The 15,986-nt window shown below is 43.3% G+C and overlaps 1 protein-coding gene across 1 annotated transcript in view; it reads left to right on the top strand.

Annotated features, from left to right (window-relative positions):
* Window positions 1-2,039: 2,039 nt before the first annotated feature.
* The window catches only part of LOC119135883 (raftlin-like), a 38,547-nt gene continuing 24,600 nt past the window's right edge, over window positions 2,040-15,986 (top strand). Inside the window, exons 1-2 of the mRNA XM_037273855.1 lie at window positions 2,040-2,392; window positions 7,090-7,262. Coding sequence (XP_037129750.1) covers window positions 7,115-7,262 — 148 coding nt within the window. The 5' untranslated portion in view covers window positions 2,040-2,392; window positions 7,090-7,114. The remainder of the gene's footprint in view (window positions 2,393-7,089; window positions 7,263-15,986) is intronic.

The following is a 15,986-nucleotide window of genomic DNA, read 5'->3' on the forward strand; positions in this document are numbered from 1 at the left end:
AATTAGAAAATGGAAAACTTTCTTGGATTAAATAAAAAATTAGAGAAATACTGTGTAGTTTAACTGCCATCACTGGACTATTTTTTGACTGCGTCAATTTACTGACATCACAAAGTATGATAGTTTGAATTTTTTTTCTGGATTGGATGACCACCAAATTGTACCACTTTTTGAAGTGCTCCATTTGGATGTTCCATTGTGATGATGATGATGATGATAAAGTGGTTGCAGATGTACCTAACACTAAGTCATCATTTTAAACATATCCGCCTTGCATCCATCTCCATTAAAAAGTAAACAAACAAGACCAGGTAGGAATAATCCACATCAGTGGGAATAATCCATAGCTCTCATCTATTGAAATGTTGTCTTTTTTTTTTTTACATTTTCATTTTAACAAGCTGAAAAAGAGGCTTTGTGCAAGAGCAGCTTTTTAATCTCTTGAGACACAATGAGCATCTTGACTGTTTCCAAATGTGCTTTTCCATCACCTAGTTACATCTATGGGCGATTATAAACCTTTGTAAGAGGAGCTTCATATTCCATCTTTGCCTCTTCTTCTTGCTCCTAATTACAGTGTTCCGTTTACAGTGGACCCCAGTGCTGCCCAGCATGTTGAACTCCAATATAGCTGCGGCACACTGTAATCACTATCAGATCAATAACTAATCTTGCAGTATGGCACACCACTAGAAGACAATACGAGGTTTGCATGGTGTGATTCAAACCCCTTCCAGAATTTCTTTTAATGAGTGAAAAGAAGATCGAGATAGTAATAGCAGCTTTCAAGTAATCATCAGCTGTCGCATGGAAACCCTGCAGCCTAATGCACCAAGGGAGGAAGGTGAAAATAATGTGTGGGTGAGGGTGGAAAAACGCTATAGTATGTATTCATACAAAACGTATCCTTTCTAACATCTTAGGAAGGCAACTATTCAAATTTTATTTTTAAGTACCTTAATGTACTTGTTGGAAGCCCATCTATTAGGAATTTTAGGACCAAAGAGAGGCCTCGACAAAGTTGACAAGTTAGGAAACCAGACTTTGCATATTTCACCATGCGCGCATGGTACAATACAAATTCACTTACTGATGTAAATAAAAATAATATTAGCGCGTATATATGTTTCAATGGATAAACTAAACCCAAGTGATGAGGAAATATGACTAAAGCCAATTTTTGCATTTATTTAGGGGTAAAAAAAACCGGCAGGTTTCCATGAGGCTCATTTTCTCACATTGGCCACTAGAGGGTGCTGCTACCTCACTATAAAACACAGCGACGCCCCTGATTCCTGTTCACGGCAAGGAATTGAGGACGCGCTTTAAACCAACCTAGAATCTAAAACGAATTACCTCCACTTTAAGTAAATCACCATAATGTGACAATTACCTAGATGTAAAAGAATTATCTTTGCTACAGCTTTGGTACTGGATGTCATTCAAATGTGTCCCTAATGAAGTTGCCGTGGAAACCACAGTTTAACTATATAAAATGGTTATTTATCCTTATTGCGGCTATTATATCTACATAGCTAGCTAACATTTGATCTTTTGTAGCTATCTGTCAAAAATAAATAAAAAAATAGCAATAAAGAAAGACCATTTGCCTTTGGATAGTGCGTTTGAAGATTTACAGTCACATAAATGTACAAAGTTAATTAGTGCGTTGTTAAACATTTGAAAAAGTCGTCCTACTCTGTATTCGAGGGAGGCGAGTCCACATCTAAGACAGAAGACAACTGACATAGAATGTTGACGCATGCTTCGATTCAAATGATCTCATTTAAGGATGGAAGGAAGGGAGGGAGGGGTAATGGGTCAAATTGTAATAAGTGTGACTGTAATAAAATAAATGTTTGGGCCCTAAATACTGCTGCAAGTAAAGTCCCATCACAGGTCTGTCTTGAGTCTATCCCCCCCTAAAAACATCCAGCCCCCTGTCCTCCCTCGACTCTGGTATTTCCCAGTGACCCCCCCTAATTCCATCCCCTCCCCTCGCGTCTCCTCAGATGGATTCTTCAGCCAGTCGAGTGGAAGCTGCACGGCAGACGTCGACTCGAAGCTGCCGGGTCACAACACTCGCATCCAGACGATCACGTGAACGCGCAGACACGCAGGGTCCAACGCGCGCACACGAGCACGGAAGGGTGGGGGGGTGAGAAGAAGGAGGAGGAGGTGGTGGTGAATAATGTGACAGGATGTGGTTTCCCTGAGCTGGCAGAACATCCGCACGCATCAAGCGGGGACTTGAAGAGTCTTGTCGGCCGCTTCTGGAGTACTGCGTTCAGCCACATAGGAGAGCTCGGAACCAAAACCGCCTTAACCTTCCTCCACGCGTGGGATGCTTCGCTCCGCGTGACGCTGACTCAACTTTAATCCACAGCGAGAGGTAAGTTCGCTCATGCGCTCATTTCCACCCCATTTGTATGTTTAATGATGAAATTAACGCAATTGTGAGTGCGTTTTACGCGCTGATTGCAAAGTTGACAGTTTGTCGGCCGTCACCGGTGCGTACAAGTTTGGTGCACGCGTGCCTGCGCTGACGTCACGTGAGTTTTGGTGCCAGCGCGTGTCGGTTCCACCGGGATCGGCCAAAAACGGACGATATTATATGAATAGCTTAAACATGGCATTTCAAATTTATCTTATATGACTCTTAAAGATAAAAGGCTTTCAATTAAATGAGCTCAAGGTGTGAAGAAGCTGGAGTGAGTGACGCTAATTACTACTTTCCTATATGTCACTGACAGTGACAGCAGGGACTTGTGGTCAGGGTAGGCAAATGAGGCAGTGCCGCCCCCCTGCTGGCTGTTCTCTGCATGTGAAGAGTAAAAGAAGAAAAAAACAACAACTCATGATTATATTAAATCATGTTCCATTCTAGTTCTATATGTATTTGTAAACTTAGTCAACAACTCTTATTTCTGCAGCTTCATGAGTCACAGTCTTTAGTCCTGACTCAATACAGACAAAAGAAAAATTAGTCAAAATTGCAACTGGTAAATAGGTGGTGCTTCCCGGTATTGCGCAATCATTGTATTGTCCAGACATACTCCATATATGGTCATAATATTGCAATGCGAGTTTCGGTAAGTGATGGCAGGTTAAATAGGAAAAACAAGCTGAGGGATGTCAGTGAGGAGGAAGTATGGGGGCATGAGAGAGGAAAAGGCGTGTGTGTGTGTGTGTGTACGTGTGTGTGTCTCTCGGCGTGCTTGTGCGAGAGTGAGAGTGCAGATAATTAGTTCCAGCTGGTGGCCCGTGGAGTTAACTTTACACTGTTGGTACACACACACAGTAAGCGTGTATACACACAATCACAGACACACACAATTGTAAATGTGGAAGTGATTGGCGTTGCGTCACACTACAGTCATGCCACCAAGCCTCAGGAAAGAGGTCAAAGTTGAACTAATGGCCAGATGAACGCTGACGAAATGCGTAAAGTTTTGTTTTCCTTCCTTTCCTTCTACCACGCTCTGTGCTCCAGATGTTTGTGTCGCTGGTCAGGCGTGACATGGCGTGAAACCTCGGTTTACTCCGCGTTAAGTCTGCAAGTGAGTTTCTTCTTTGGATTTTCGATGGTGGAACTCAATCCTTGAGAACTTTCACCAGGGCCTTTTAAGATAATAGAAGATCGCGCCATGTAGCCATCCAACACATGCGAAGTTGCTAGCTAAGCACATGTTTACACTCACGACTCTGTAGCGCCCCCCCTAGGGACTTACGCCTCTCGTTTTGTAAACATCATTAACACGGACGGTGACGCGGGGACATTTCCTTTGATTGGCTCTTTACCGCCGTGTGTCATTGTCTGCTTTTAACGACTTGATGTTTGCGTGTTCGGAGGTCCCGTGTGGGTTGTTTAATGTCATTCAGGTAAATTGACTGCTGACTCAAATGGTTTCTCCTGACTAAAAGACAAATGAGGAGGAGTCGGGGAGCTTTCAAAGGGCACCCACGTAAACGCAAAACTAGCAACTTTCGGAGGAACATCTTACAGCAGGAGCTATTTTTTTTAATATAGCCTAGCTTCAGCTTTGGCTAATTTAATGTGGCCCAAAAAAAAGGCACTCCAACCTCGACTTCAAACCCTAATTCAAACCCCTAACCTTTATTTAAAATTCGTTCACCGCCAGATTAATTAAAATGCGTATTTGACGTCTATAGCCGTCAATGGCAGTGAACGGTTGATTAAATAAATTAAACCCCGCATGTTTATTGATGACACAGGTGTCAGTCAGCATAGCCTTTATTTCCGCCTCTCTGTGGATTCAAACTGCATGTCTCCTCCGTTCCACTGGTGTTAAATTGTCTGTTTTGTTTTGGACCACGGAAGCGGTCCGACAACACGCTGAGCGATCTGTCTTTAGATGAGCCCTGCCGTTTTCATCTCGAGCAGTGTCATCTCCGTTGCCATTCCTTTTTGCTCCTGCTGCTACTGCAAAAAGCTCTTCTGCGAGGCCTCCCTTTTCTTTTTTTTTTCCCATTTCCTCCCATGACAAACGTGTACCTACACGGCGTAGTTATAGTCATGCAAGGATCACTGACTTGTCTTGTAACGATTGTGTCGGAAAATTGCAGCGCTTATTGATTGTGTAATGCGCACCTGTCGATAAACGCCTAAGGGCCTAACAACTTCCGCTTCAGGCTAGTTTATTATTATTATTTTATGAATTAATGAGCCTTGGTGGAGCAACTTTATGTGAAACTTTGAGTCGACAGTCCAGGAGCTGATAAGATACCAATGTCGATAATGCGATACCATATATGGAAAAAGCTAGTCTACATATGAGGTGGTTCACTCAAATTGATGTGATTGCGTCATTGCTTGTAGTGTTCAGAAAAAAGATTCAAAATGATTCATTGAGATGATTCGCTCAAATTTAGGGCTGCAGCTATGTTTTTGGGTTTTAATATTCTGATAGTTAAGCGATCGATTAATGGAGCAATTGGAGCGATTTTAGTTTCAAGCATAGTTTTGGAATTAAATTTGTATCTCAAGCTGCCACTTTGATTCATTTCGATTCGATAAATTACAATCCATGATGCACACTTGCGACCTCCGCTCAATCTTTCAACAATTGTCACAAATACCGAGAGTGTCTGGAATTTTCCTACAACTTCCTCTCCAAAACCAACTTTGAATCCCATCGTGTTTGCGAGCGTTCAGACGGTCGACTAGCTCCAGGCTGTTTACAAACATGACGGAAATGCTTTTTTTTTTTCTTAACCTAAATCCCGGTGCAGACGGATTATGCTGTGAAAATCAAACTCATGACCGCCTAAGGCATGCGAGAGGAGCCGGGAAGAGAAGAGGAGGCGGCGGCGATGGTGGTGGTGGTCCTGAAGAGAGCCAGAAAGAGAGAAAGTGACAATGAAAGAAGAGAGAGAGCGGCTGAGAGAGACTGCTGCCTATTATTCTTCTGAGAAGCCGACAGTCGACGAGGGGCTCGTTCCCATGGCGATAGCAGCCTTCATGTGTGTGTGTGTGTGTCTGGGCCTTGAGATGGCATGGAGGCGGTGGCGGGTTTTGGCTGGGGTCGGCATTGTGCCGCTCGCTCGCGTCCTGAAATTGGTGCACGTGCGAGGCCCTCTCCGATTGGTCGCATCGCATGCACGGCCGATGACATTCGGCGATGTCAAGCATTGTGCGCATTTTAAAGGGAAGCCACTTCGATCGGACCGGGAAAAAGCACTCGGCACCAAAATGGGGTCTAAGTTTCAACGTGTTGTGAGATGTGCCGTCGTTTCGTTAGCCACGCCACTTCCTGTTTACCCCTCCGACTGATGCGTTCCCAAATTCATTTCCAGCATCTTCTCCCTGGGCTCCTTTTGTTCGCCGTTCCGCCGCATCTTCATTTCACGCTCGTCGGTCCCGCCTCGCCCGTTTTCCTACCTCGATTGAGTTTCACCTTTCCCCCATTCTTGCCGCTAACCTCATTAGCCCAAGCCGCCGTTTGCTCATTTCCTCTTTTTGTCCCGCTACCACCCGCCAACTGTGCACACTTCCTCAGTGCATGCAAACACCCGAACCCACAAATCCCCCGAGGGGTGGGGGTGGGGGGGCACGTCCTGTGCTGTCGTTTCATCGTGTCCGGGCAAGATCATGTGACCGGGCCTAAATAGCCCCACATTTGATTTAAAAGCGAAAAGCCGCCGTGTGTCCATTGGTCGGTTCTTCTATCCATCATTTCCCCTTAGCCTACGTCCATCCATCGATTCCTTACACAAAGAATCAATTTGGTGTTTTGGGGATACGCTACGACTTTCCGTCCTTCTCCTTCATGCTAGTTTGCATTTCATTTGCACTCTGATGTGAAGCGCAAAGCCGTGAAAAATCAGCCGTGTTTATTTTTTTATTTATTTGAAAAGGCTTATCCGCACTTTTGTCATTTCTTCTGCCTTTCAAACTCGTGCGTGAATGTTACATTCCCGACATGTTTTTGGAATGCTTTATGCTAGCCTACCTTTCAGCTGTAGTCACACTGATTATGTTGCAGAATTTGATAACTGATTGGGTGTGGGGGGGGGGGGGGTGTTGCGCTGTGCTAATGTTGTTTTAATGTGCATTCACTATTCATAGGTTGTCTTTGAACCCGACATAAATTAAAATTAATGAGCTCGCTCGCTTCAAAACTTTAACAATATTTACATTGTCAAAGGAAAAAAGTATTACAAAGCGGCTGCATTGTTTTATTATTAAAATGTCCAATGTAGGTTTTAGTTATTAACGAGTTCGAATAAAAGATTTGTAAGGATGCGCGGTAGAAAATTGAAAGAATGCGGATTGTTGTTTTTACAGGAAAGCTGGCTAATCTGCCAGCTCATCATTTGGATGCTTCTGTTGTTTTTTTCCTCCTCCACCTTCCGCAAAAAAACATTTAGTCTGTGAAGAGGCTTTGGGAGATAACCTAAGGATAAAGCTATGAAGCCCAAACGAATAGACGACCCGACAAATAAAAAAAACATGACTTGTGATTTGATGTGGTTTGTTAAAATGTGATTATTTTGGACATAACCTCAACGGTTTGGAAAATCGAAACTTGAAAGAACCGAAGTAGTGAAACTCCAATGTGTTTTCAGTGTTGGCGGTACACCGAGTGGCGTCATGGGTTGCGGACTGCGTAAGATGAAGCCTACGTCGACCGAAAAGTCACCGGGCAAGATTTACTCCACACTCAAAAGACCTCAGGTGGAGACCAAAGTGGGCGTGGCCTACACCTACCGCTACCTGGATTTCCTCATCGGCAAGGACGGTAAGCAAATAAAAACTTTTGTCACTTTTAATACTGCCGTCAATTTGATATAAATTTAAATATCATTAAAGGCAATTTTTAGTTTTAAACCAACAAAGCGGGTAATCATTTCATTTTTTCCATTGCCATTTGAAAAGTGAAACTATGAAAGCTACACCGATGACTGCGCTTCTTAAAGATTGGAACTTTCGTTTCTGTGACGCTTCCACACAAAGCGATGAGTCTACTTAGCCGAGGCCGCCGTCAATGTCACAAGCATTTAGCGTTTAAATTCATCTACTTGTGGCTTTTTGGGCGATAAAACAAATTAGACTTGATGTCTTTTAATTAGTTTTACGCCGCTGCTCTCTAAGCACTTTCTTCTCCCAACACATCCGAGCTACTGTTATTCATCCTTTGCCGGGGAAGGGATTTTTATTCCAAGATAACTGATTGATGAATTGATTATATTAGCAGCAAAACATTGTCAGTAATTACAGAATCTCTTGAGGTTTGTGAAAATATTGGAATACAACCTTGGTTATTGAGGTAAGCAATGTATGAATTGATTTGTGTATGCTAGTTTGAGCTAATTGCTAATACTGTATTCATTATGGCTGTAAACCTAATTACTGACACGGTTGTGGTGTTTTTTTCTGTCTGGGGTGGCAACACCGGTTTGAAATGATGAAACAATTAAATCATAAAAGGATTCTCTCTCAAACAAAAAATCTCTAAGTCACTGCTTAAATTGAACAGGGCGGCGGCCATTTTGGTTTGGGGCGGGGCTTAATCATTCTGAGGCTTCACCATTAAAAAATGAGCCCGTATTTAATAGCTGCTTGCGGCTTTGACTTATTTAGTTTTTTGGAATTGATGTTGTAAAACATGCAATTATGAGCAAATAAATAGTCTGTCTTATATTAGAATCATAAAAATATGGACATTTGCAAGCGCTGCAGTAAAATGTTTGTATTTATCGGCAATAAACAGGCTTTGTTTTCACTTTTGTGTGTGGGTGGGATAATGGAATGCAGGGGGAAAGGCGGAAATGCTGAGTGAGTATTTTCCTGCCGACTGAAGACAACTCACCATATTGTTTCCACTGTAAAACTTTTGTATCTGCTGACTGAGTGGGGGGGAAAAAGAAAAACACTCAAACAAAATGGCACCGCCTACTTGGCGGGAAGTGAGGTGAAGGCCGAGTTCACTTCCTTGTTTGTTCCTCTGGGTGGAGGCTTTTTTTTTATGTGTGTTAAATTTAGACACGTTGCTCCTCTGCTGCTCGCCCGGACTGATTGGATTTCACCACAGTCAATAGACACGTATTGATCCGAGCCGCAGTCCAATCACAGCCAATGAAGCGTTCCTTTGATGCCTGCTGAAAAGAAGCGGCCGAGCGCTACGCACCTTATTGCTTCCGATAAATAACTTTGGCAGCATTTTGAGTGCGAGCGTGATGCAAGACTAGAAAGGGGGACGAGAAGAGAATTCCCGACTCAATGTCACGCCGGCCTTCAGTGAGAGGGGATTCAATTGCAGCTCTCCAGCCGCTGAGCCGCGGGGATAAATCGCAGCTCCCCCGCCGTCCCGCCGCTAATCTCCCACCGGAAAGACACTCTGGCGCGACGCTTTCCCGCTGACCTCTCCCGCAGCGACGAGTTGCATCTGAGAGCCGCTGATGCAAAGACGAGGCGGAGGCAGGAAGTCACGGAAGGGGGGACAAATTATTTTTTATGCGTCCCTCACCTGACGCCATGACGACCGCTCGCGTCAGTTAAAGGGGGGAAGGGGATTCAGGAGATTTCACACACAGCCGGCCGGCCGGCCTCATGTGGCCTCATATTTTCAACAATTGCATTTAGCGTAAACCAGATTTGTGTGCTTTGGAGCGGCAGCGGCGGTCACAACATCAACAACAACATGGAAGCACTGGCTCATCCCTGTGGCGTCGCAATCCCAATATCAGACGCTTTTGTTTTTGTGTGCGTGGCGGCGGTGAAATAAAAGCAGATGACAAGCTTTATTACTTACAGCTCTCCTCCAATTTACGCTGCCTTTCATCAGCCCCAAGCTTATTTTGCTACATTTGGAAGCCGTTTAGAGCCTCTCTCTCGCTCGTGATGTCACACTGAGGTAACAAGTGATTGCAAACTCCGCTCTCAGCCTAAAATAAATAATAATAATAATAATAATAATAATGTGGGGAAAAATGCACCAAAAATAAATAGTGATTTTTTTACGGATAAAACTCACAAACATTTGAGTTTGGATCGATATGAACATATCAATTCCACACAATTCTGAAAAGAAAATCATAAAAAATAACCCAATCTTAACATGGCTTGTAAAGTAAACCTTCTGTCTGCAGCTGTCAATCAAACACAGAAAGCAAAATCGCTGACTGGGGCAGAAAGGAGTACCACATTTCACACTTACTATATCTAGGAAAGTATCTTTAATTATTTCATGAACCTGAGTGTTTTTGTGTGAGCACCTCACCCGACTACCAGAGAATATTCAAGTCAAGTCTTTAATGAAACATGAAGAAAAAAAAAACGAGTATAAATGTAACAAGGTCATTCTGGATGCACGTGGGAATCCAAATGTGCTGATGCAGTGAACTTATTTAGCCACCGGGGCGGCGCCGGTTGGCAGGCTTTCAGATCTGGCGGCAGACATGCACTCCCTCGAGGAAGACAACACACACACACACACAACACACACACACCGACAGTGATAGACAGCGCAAAGGTCGAGTGATTGTGTTAAGAAGCAAACAGCTCACGCATGCACTAACACACACAATAACCTACACAAACACACACACACACCTTCCATCCTCTTCATCCATCCATACTGTCCCATCCTGTCATCCTGACACGCTAATGGAGACTAATCAAGTGTCGGAAGGAGCACAACGGGCGCTTCGTCTCCAGACTTTCCGGCTCACCTCGCTCCCCGCCCACCGCGTTATGTTTAATGTGATTGATGGGCAGAAATAAGTACACAGACACGTACTGACCACTTCATTTGGTGCACCTGCCCATATCGTAGTGAACTGTATCGTATTGTAGTTGTAATGAATCGTATCGCAATTGGAGGGAATTGCGATAAAATTACAATTTTATTGTAATTGGAAAGGATCGTATTTGTAATCGGAGTAAAACGTATTCTAATTGGAGCAAATTTGATCGCATCATAACTGAGGTGAATTCATCACATTATAAATTGGGGTTAAACGTAATTGTGCTGAATCATACTGTAATTGGAGTGAACCTGATGACATTGTAACTGGAGTGAATTGTACTTAGCAGTAATTGAAGCAAACATAGCATAATCGAGGCTAATTGTATCATTATTGGACACAATCGTATTGGAATCGGAAATGTATTAAAGGGAACCAAACTTGGAGTTAGTTGTATCATATTGGAGAGAATCGTATGTATTGCAAGTGTATCAGCATTGGCTGGATTGTGAACACGTCCGTGCTATAAACTCTAGCGCTAATTGCCACAATAATGGGCAATCAGGCCTGACTAATCAAGCACAGATCCTCAGCCGGATCAGCAGGCATGACCTTGAAAAGCAGCAGAACAACTTTTTTTTTCCCACCCGGCAGGTTGCCATTGTCAGTGCATTGCTGGTACATAATTAATGAAAGTTGCATATCATTAAGGCGACTTGAAAGTAAGACGGATGTAACTGAACAGATGCTAGCATATGGCCAGCGTTTGCTAATTCACAACTTGCTGATGTAAACTGCAGCTCGCCAAGGATTTCCTCCGCATTTCAACTCGTAATGTTTCTCCGAGGTAAATTGCAGTTTTCATACTGTGTGTTGTATTGTTTTGTTTCGTATAAACAAATAAGTTGCGGTTGATTGATGATTTTTCCAACATGTCATATTTTTAGGCTTTTTGATTTCTTCTACTCCCAGTTGAAATGTACTGTAAATTAAATAAATATTAGGGCAGTTAATTTATACATAAAATGCACTAATAATTAGCTCCTTGCGGCTAAAGCCTGACGGCAGCCATCTTACGTTGCCACTGTTACTGACAATTTCTGATATTCTCTTTTCTCTGAAATCATTGGATGTGTTAATTCTTTACATTCTATTTAATCATGTTTTAACTTTTTTTTATGTCACACAATATTAAATATTGCTACCAACATTGCTGACTTTCTTTGCACTCAACCACACGTAGGATCTTTCTTATTTTTCATCGTCCTGTCATGATGGACACGCAAGCCGAATTTAGTATGACTGCAACGTGCTGGAGGCGAGTATTTACCTGCCGTCTTTTTTTTTTTTTATTCCCGCCGCTGCTGGTGAAGGGTCCGTTGATTGAGGTGCTTTTTGCATGCACGCTGCTCTTTGATTGCAGCCATTTGTCGGCGTGACGAATTTGCCGATGTGCAAGAGAGACGAAGAGGGAAAAGCAATCAGAATTCACCTTGCAGCGGCTGCCGTGTGGATAGATTTCCTCAGTTTGAAGCCGGAATGTTCCAACGTGCCGAGCTCGGTTCCGCTCGCCTGGATGACGTGTCCGACATCGCCTATATAACATGTTCGCTTTTATCATTGAAACCCAAACTAGAAATTGACGTTCAAAGTTTCCAAAGGCCTAAATCTTGCTCGGAACACAAATTAAACATCAAATTAAATTGAAGTGAAAACCAAAGGGGTGAAAAAAACGAAACTAAACAATTAAACATAATAAATCAGGAGTAAAATCTGCATGTGGCGAGACAATGAGGCAATCCATCATATGAACACGAGCCTCTTAAATGTCACTCCTTTGAGTCGCCTTTGTTTGCATTGACGCCACAAAAGTGGGTGTCAGGTTTTTACCGGGAGAGACCACCTGTCGCTCAACGGGGAGGTTTTGCGCCCATCTGTAATTAGACTTAATTACTTCTCGTGACGCAGGGTGATGGATTAGCCACGTTTACCTATTAGCATACGCTCGGCTTTGGTTTTCCAAGACGGCCCTCATTAAATACAGTCGCAAATGTAAACGCCTGCCAAATATTCTTTGATTTGCCATAATCACATAAATCAAGTAAAAAAAAAAATAAGAAATTGGCACAAAACTGGGTAGACTTGTTTAACGTTAAAGGACGAACAAAAAAGTCTCAAGGACAAGTGCCCCAAAATTGAACGGGGAAGTCAATTTAGTTGAAAGTAGCAATTTTGGGTGAATTCCAGGTCTTGTACTTTGACATGTCTCTCGTAGGGGATTCGCCCAAACAAGCCCCAATTGGATGCTGGCAGCTGCGGATGATAAATTGACAAATATTTTTTGCCCCTCGGAGTCTGTGGGCAGAGCATGCTGTCGGAGTTTGATCATTTAGAGGATTTCTTGGTTTGTACCTTTCAGGCAACAAGTAGTTTTCCAATTTCTAGAACTCAAATGTCAAGAAAAAAAAAAAGTCGAACCTTTGAGCGTTCAACGCCGGTGACAAAATGTCGTCTTCCAAAAACGACAATTATGCACTTTGTTTTCCGAGAGTGAGGCCACCCAAAGACAATTGGACTGTCAGTGTTTAATGGCTCGGTAGATAGATAACAGTGAGGGTTGACTACAGACCCGAGGCAGTCATACAGTTGAGATTCAAGATGCTGACTTCAAACCGCAGCAAACGGCTCACTGGAGGCCCGGCTCGCTTCCGCAGTCGGGAGCAATTTGCAAGCTTGAAACCGTTTTCACACGCACGCTATTTTTAGACGCTCCAGTGAGGTGTATGCGCTTGCTTGAGAAACACTTCGTCCAGGCTTCGGGCTTGTTCAAGGAGACACAAACACTTCTGGAATTATTGATAAGCTCAGTTTCTGGGAAAACTGAAATAATGCTAGTTTTTGGGGTGCGGTGTTTTGTCACTAGGGAGCTTTGACTTGTAGCCTTAACACAAGACAAAACAAAATGGCCGCCCCTAAGATAGATGAGGGTAGATTTCTACGTTTAATTTATATTCCGCAAGTGCTATAGTAATCAGAACACCTTGTTAAGACTTTTGACTTTATTTCCAGTTTAATAAGATAGAAATTAGAAGGCGCCATAAAGTCTCATGAAGCCCTGCCAGAAAAAAAACACAGGAAGTCGGCCATTTTGGTTTTAGCGGTCATTTGAGGGTCATTTTCACTAGTCCTTCAAAAATGAACATTTCCTCCTAGGGTATGCAAATTTGTGAGAAATTGAAATTTTGGTAATCGCTAGCCGATACTCCATGAAACGCTAAACTAGTCATGATGAAGAAACCAGCAACAAAGTTTCATGAATTCATAGTACAAAAAGAAAATAGCAAATGCTTAAAATTCCGAACGCAAACAGGAGAGATAGTAAATGAAGTCTGCACAAGAGGCAGATTTTTCGCACGGTCAACAATTTGCGCGTCCTTGAGATACTTAGCTTAGCCACATCCTGGCCGGGCACGTGATGCTAAATAAGAACAGAGGTTCTCAGGGTAAACAAGGTATCTAAATGCTAATAAGGCTGTCTTCTCTTATGTGCGGGCATCATTTAAGACAACTAAAGCCAGCCGGGAAACCGTGGAGACGTCCACCAGCTAATTCCCTCTTTGCTCAAGACCCCAAACGTCATGTTTTGAAGGTACCTAAGTGGCAAGGCGGTGTGAAACTACCTATAATTTGTTCAACAAAAAGCTTTTTAAAGAGAAGCATGTTCAGGGATTAAAGTGGACCTCCATCACAGGAAGCCGGTGCATTTTGTCCGTCTTTTCCGCCGCTGACAGTTGCCAAGAGACGGCGGGAGATGAGCGAGGGGTTTAGACACGACACGTCTTTTTTTTTTTTTTTGTTCAGATCTGCACCGCGCAGCCAGCCGCACACAACTTCCTGGTAATCAAATATCACATGTTCGTCTTAAAAGGCAGAGCCTTGGTTGCCATTAGCATAATTTGGATGTGGAAATGCGACAATTACACTCTCGGGGTGTTGAGGCGACGCCGCGGGTCGTCCATTAGGTGCACTGAATTGGTGGGTAATTACCTTGTCATCCTTAAAGACAGCGACTGACGCAAACAAATTACGATATACTCGGGCTGAATGATTCGTCGTTTTCTGATCAAAATTGCGATTTTAGACAATGAAATTCTGTGGGGGGTTTTGTGGGGTCTTCCTACAACCTACCAAATGGCGAAATCAGAAGTAGCATGCTAGTTTATGCTAACGCTATCGCCTCATGTTTTGTATCTTCATTGAAGATATGTGAATAAGCTTTGGACAATGAGATTTTATGGGTTTTATGTTTTTCTTTGGTGGGGTCTTCCTACAACCTGCCAAACGTGAAAAATCAGAAGTAGCATGCTAGTTTACGCTAACCAATCAGGATTAGCTTTCGTCTCATGTTTTGTATCTTAATTAAAAATATGTGAATAAGGGTTGGGAAACACCGGGCTTAGAGGATGTTGAAGACTTGGCAGATAGTCTTTCATGTGACAAAGCGTCTGAGGAAGTGTTTTGACTTTCACTTGACATTCCTCTAGTGCGGAGGTTTGAAATGTCAGTGCAGTAGCGACTGGGTCGCCCGCCTGCCTGCTTGGTGGCTTCCTAAGCGAAGGAAGACAAATGCGACATGTCACCCAGGAAACCCTCACAGAGGGACTGAGAGACACAAAGATAGAAAGATTGAGAGACCCGCCATGTTGGGCGTATTGTGGAGATTAACGTCAGGATTTGATGCGCATTGCGTCGCCATGTAGGAAGCGCCGAGATATTACAATGTGCATTCCGTTCAAAAAAGAAGAAACCCTGGTTGAAAACCCCTTTCAAACCCTAACCTTGACTTGAAATCCAAATTTAAAGCTTACTTTGAAACCTTGCCACTAGCTTCAAAACTATCTGCTATTTGAAAAGCAGCAGCGGTGCAGTGAAAATCCCACGGGGGTGCTTTCAAGCAGAAGTAAAGCAGGGGGAGAATGTAAAGCAATCCAAGGGGAGGTGAAGGCGACGACGGACGCCGCCCACCTTTCGGGAGGCTAATGACAGGAAAGAGGGAGCCACCCGCGGGGGTCCCCGCAGGTCGAGGCCTCCTTTTAATTGGTCGTAGGAAAACAAGACGGAGACTTCACGGGGAGAAAAGTCGAGTGTGAGAGGCCAATTACAGCCACGACTTCAGCCATTTATTATTCATGTGCTCACATACAGGATGGATTACGGTACAGTTTGGTTCATAACGTGTTTGACCACAGCCCAATTTGAAACACAAACCAAATAGATTTAAAACCCGACTTTGAGCCCCAAATGTTTGTCCCAGGTGTCTCATGTCAGACCTGCAGACCGTCTCCCTTCTTGGATGCCAGCCTACTTGCATGCAAATGTGTGTGTCTCTCCCGGAGGTGTTGTGCGTGCGCATATTAATTTCATATTTACTCATCTATTTTTAAACCTGCTGAGTGATGACGGCCTGGCACCAGCGAGGCGTCAAAGTCGATTTGATCTAACGCCGTTTGTGTGACTTTCTCACTTTTGAGGAGGAAATGTGCTGCTTATTGTTTCATTGCTTCTGCCACCTCCGCTTTGAATTGATTCATTTCTTTATCGAGTGATATTGTTTGATTTATACAATAGGGTTCTTGCTCCGACATATAAAAATCCCGAGGTCGAGCGAGGTTATAATAGTTTTGGAGTTTGTATGATAGTTGGTATCTATTTCATTTTGTCTTTTGTTTACTAAATTCAGTTTTTAATTTGTTTTTGATTTTTGTGTAGATTTATTT

Source organism: Syngnathus acus, chromosome 16, assembly GCF_901709675.1.
Source record: "Syngnathus acus chromosome 16, fSynAcu1.2, whole genome shotgun sequence".
Classification (NCBI taxonomy): domain Eukaryota; kingdom Metazoa; phylum Chordata; class Actinopteri; order Syngnathiformes; family Syngnathidae; genus Syngnathus; species Syngnathus acus.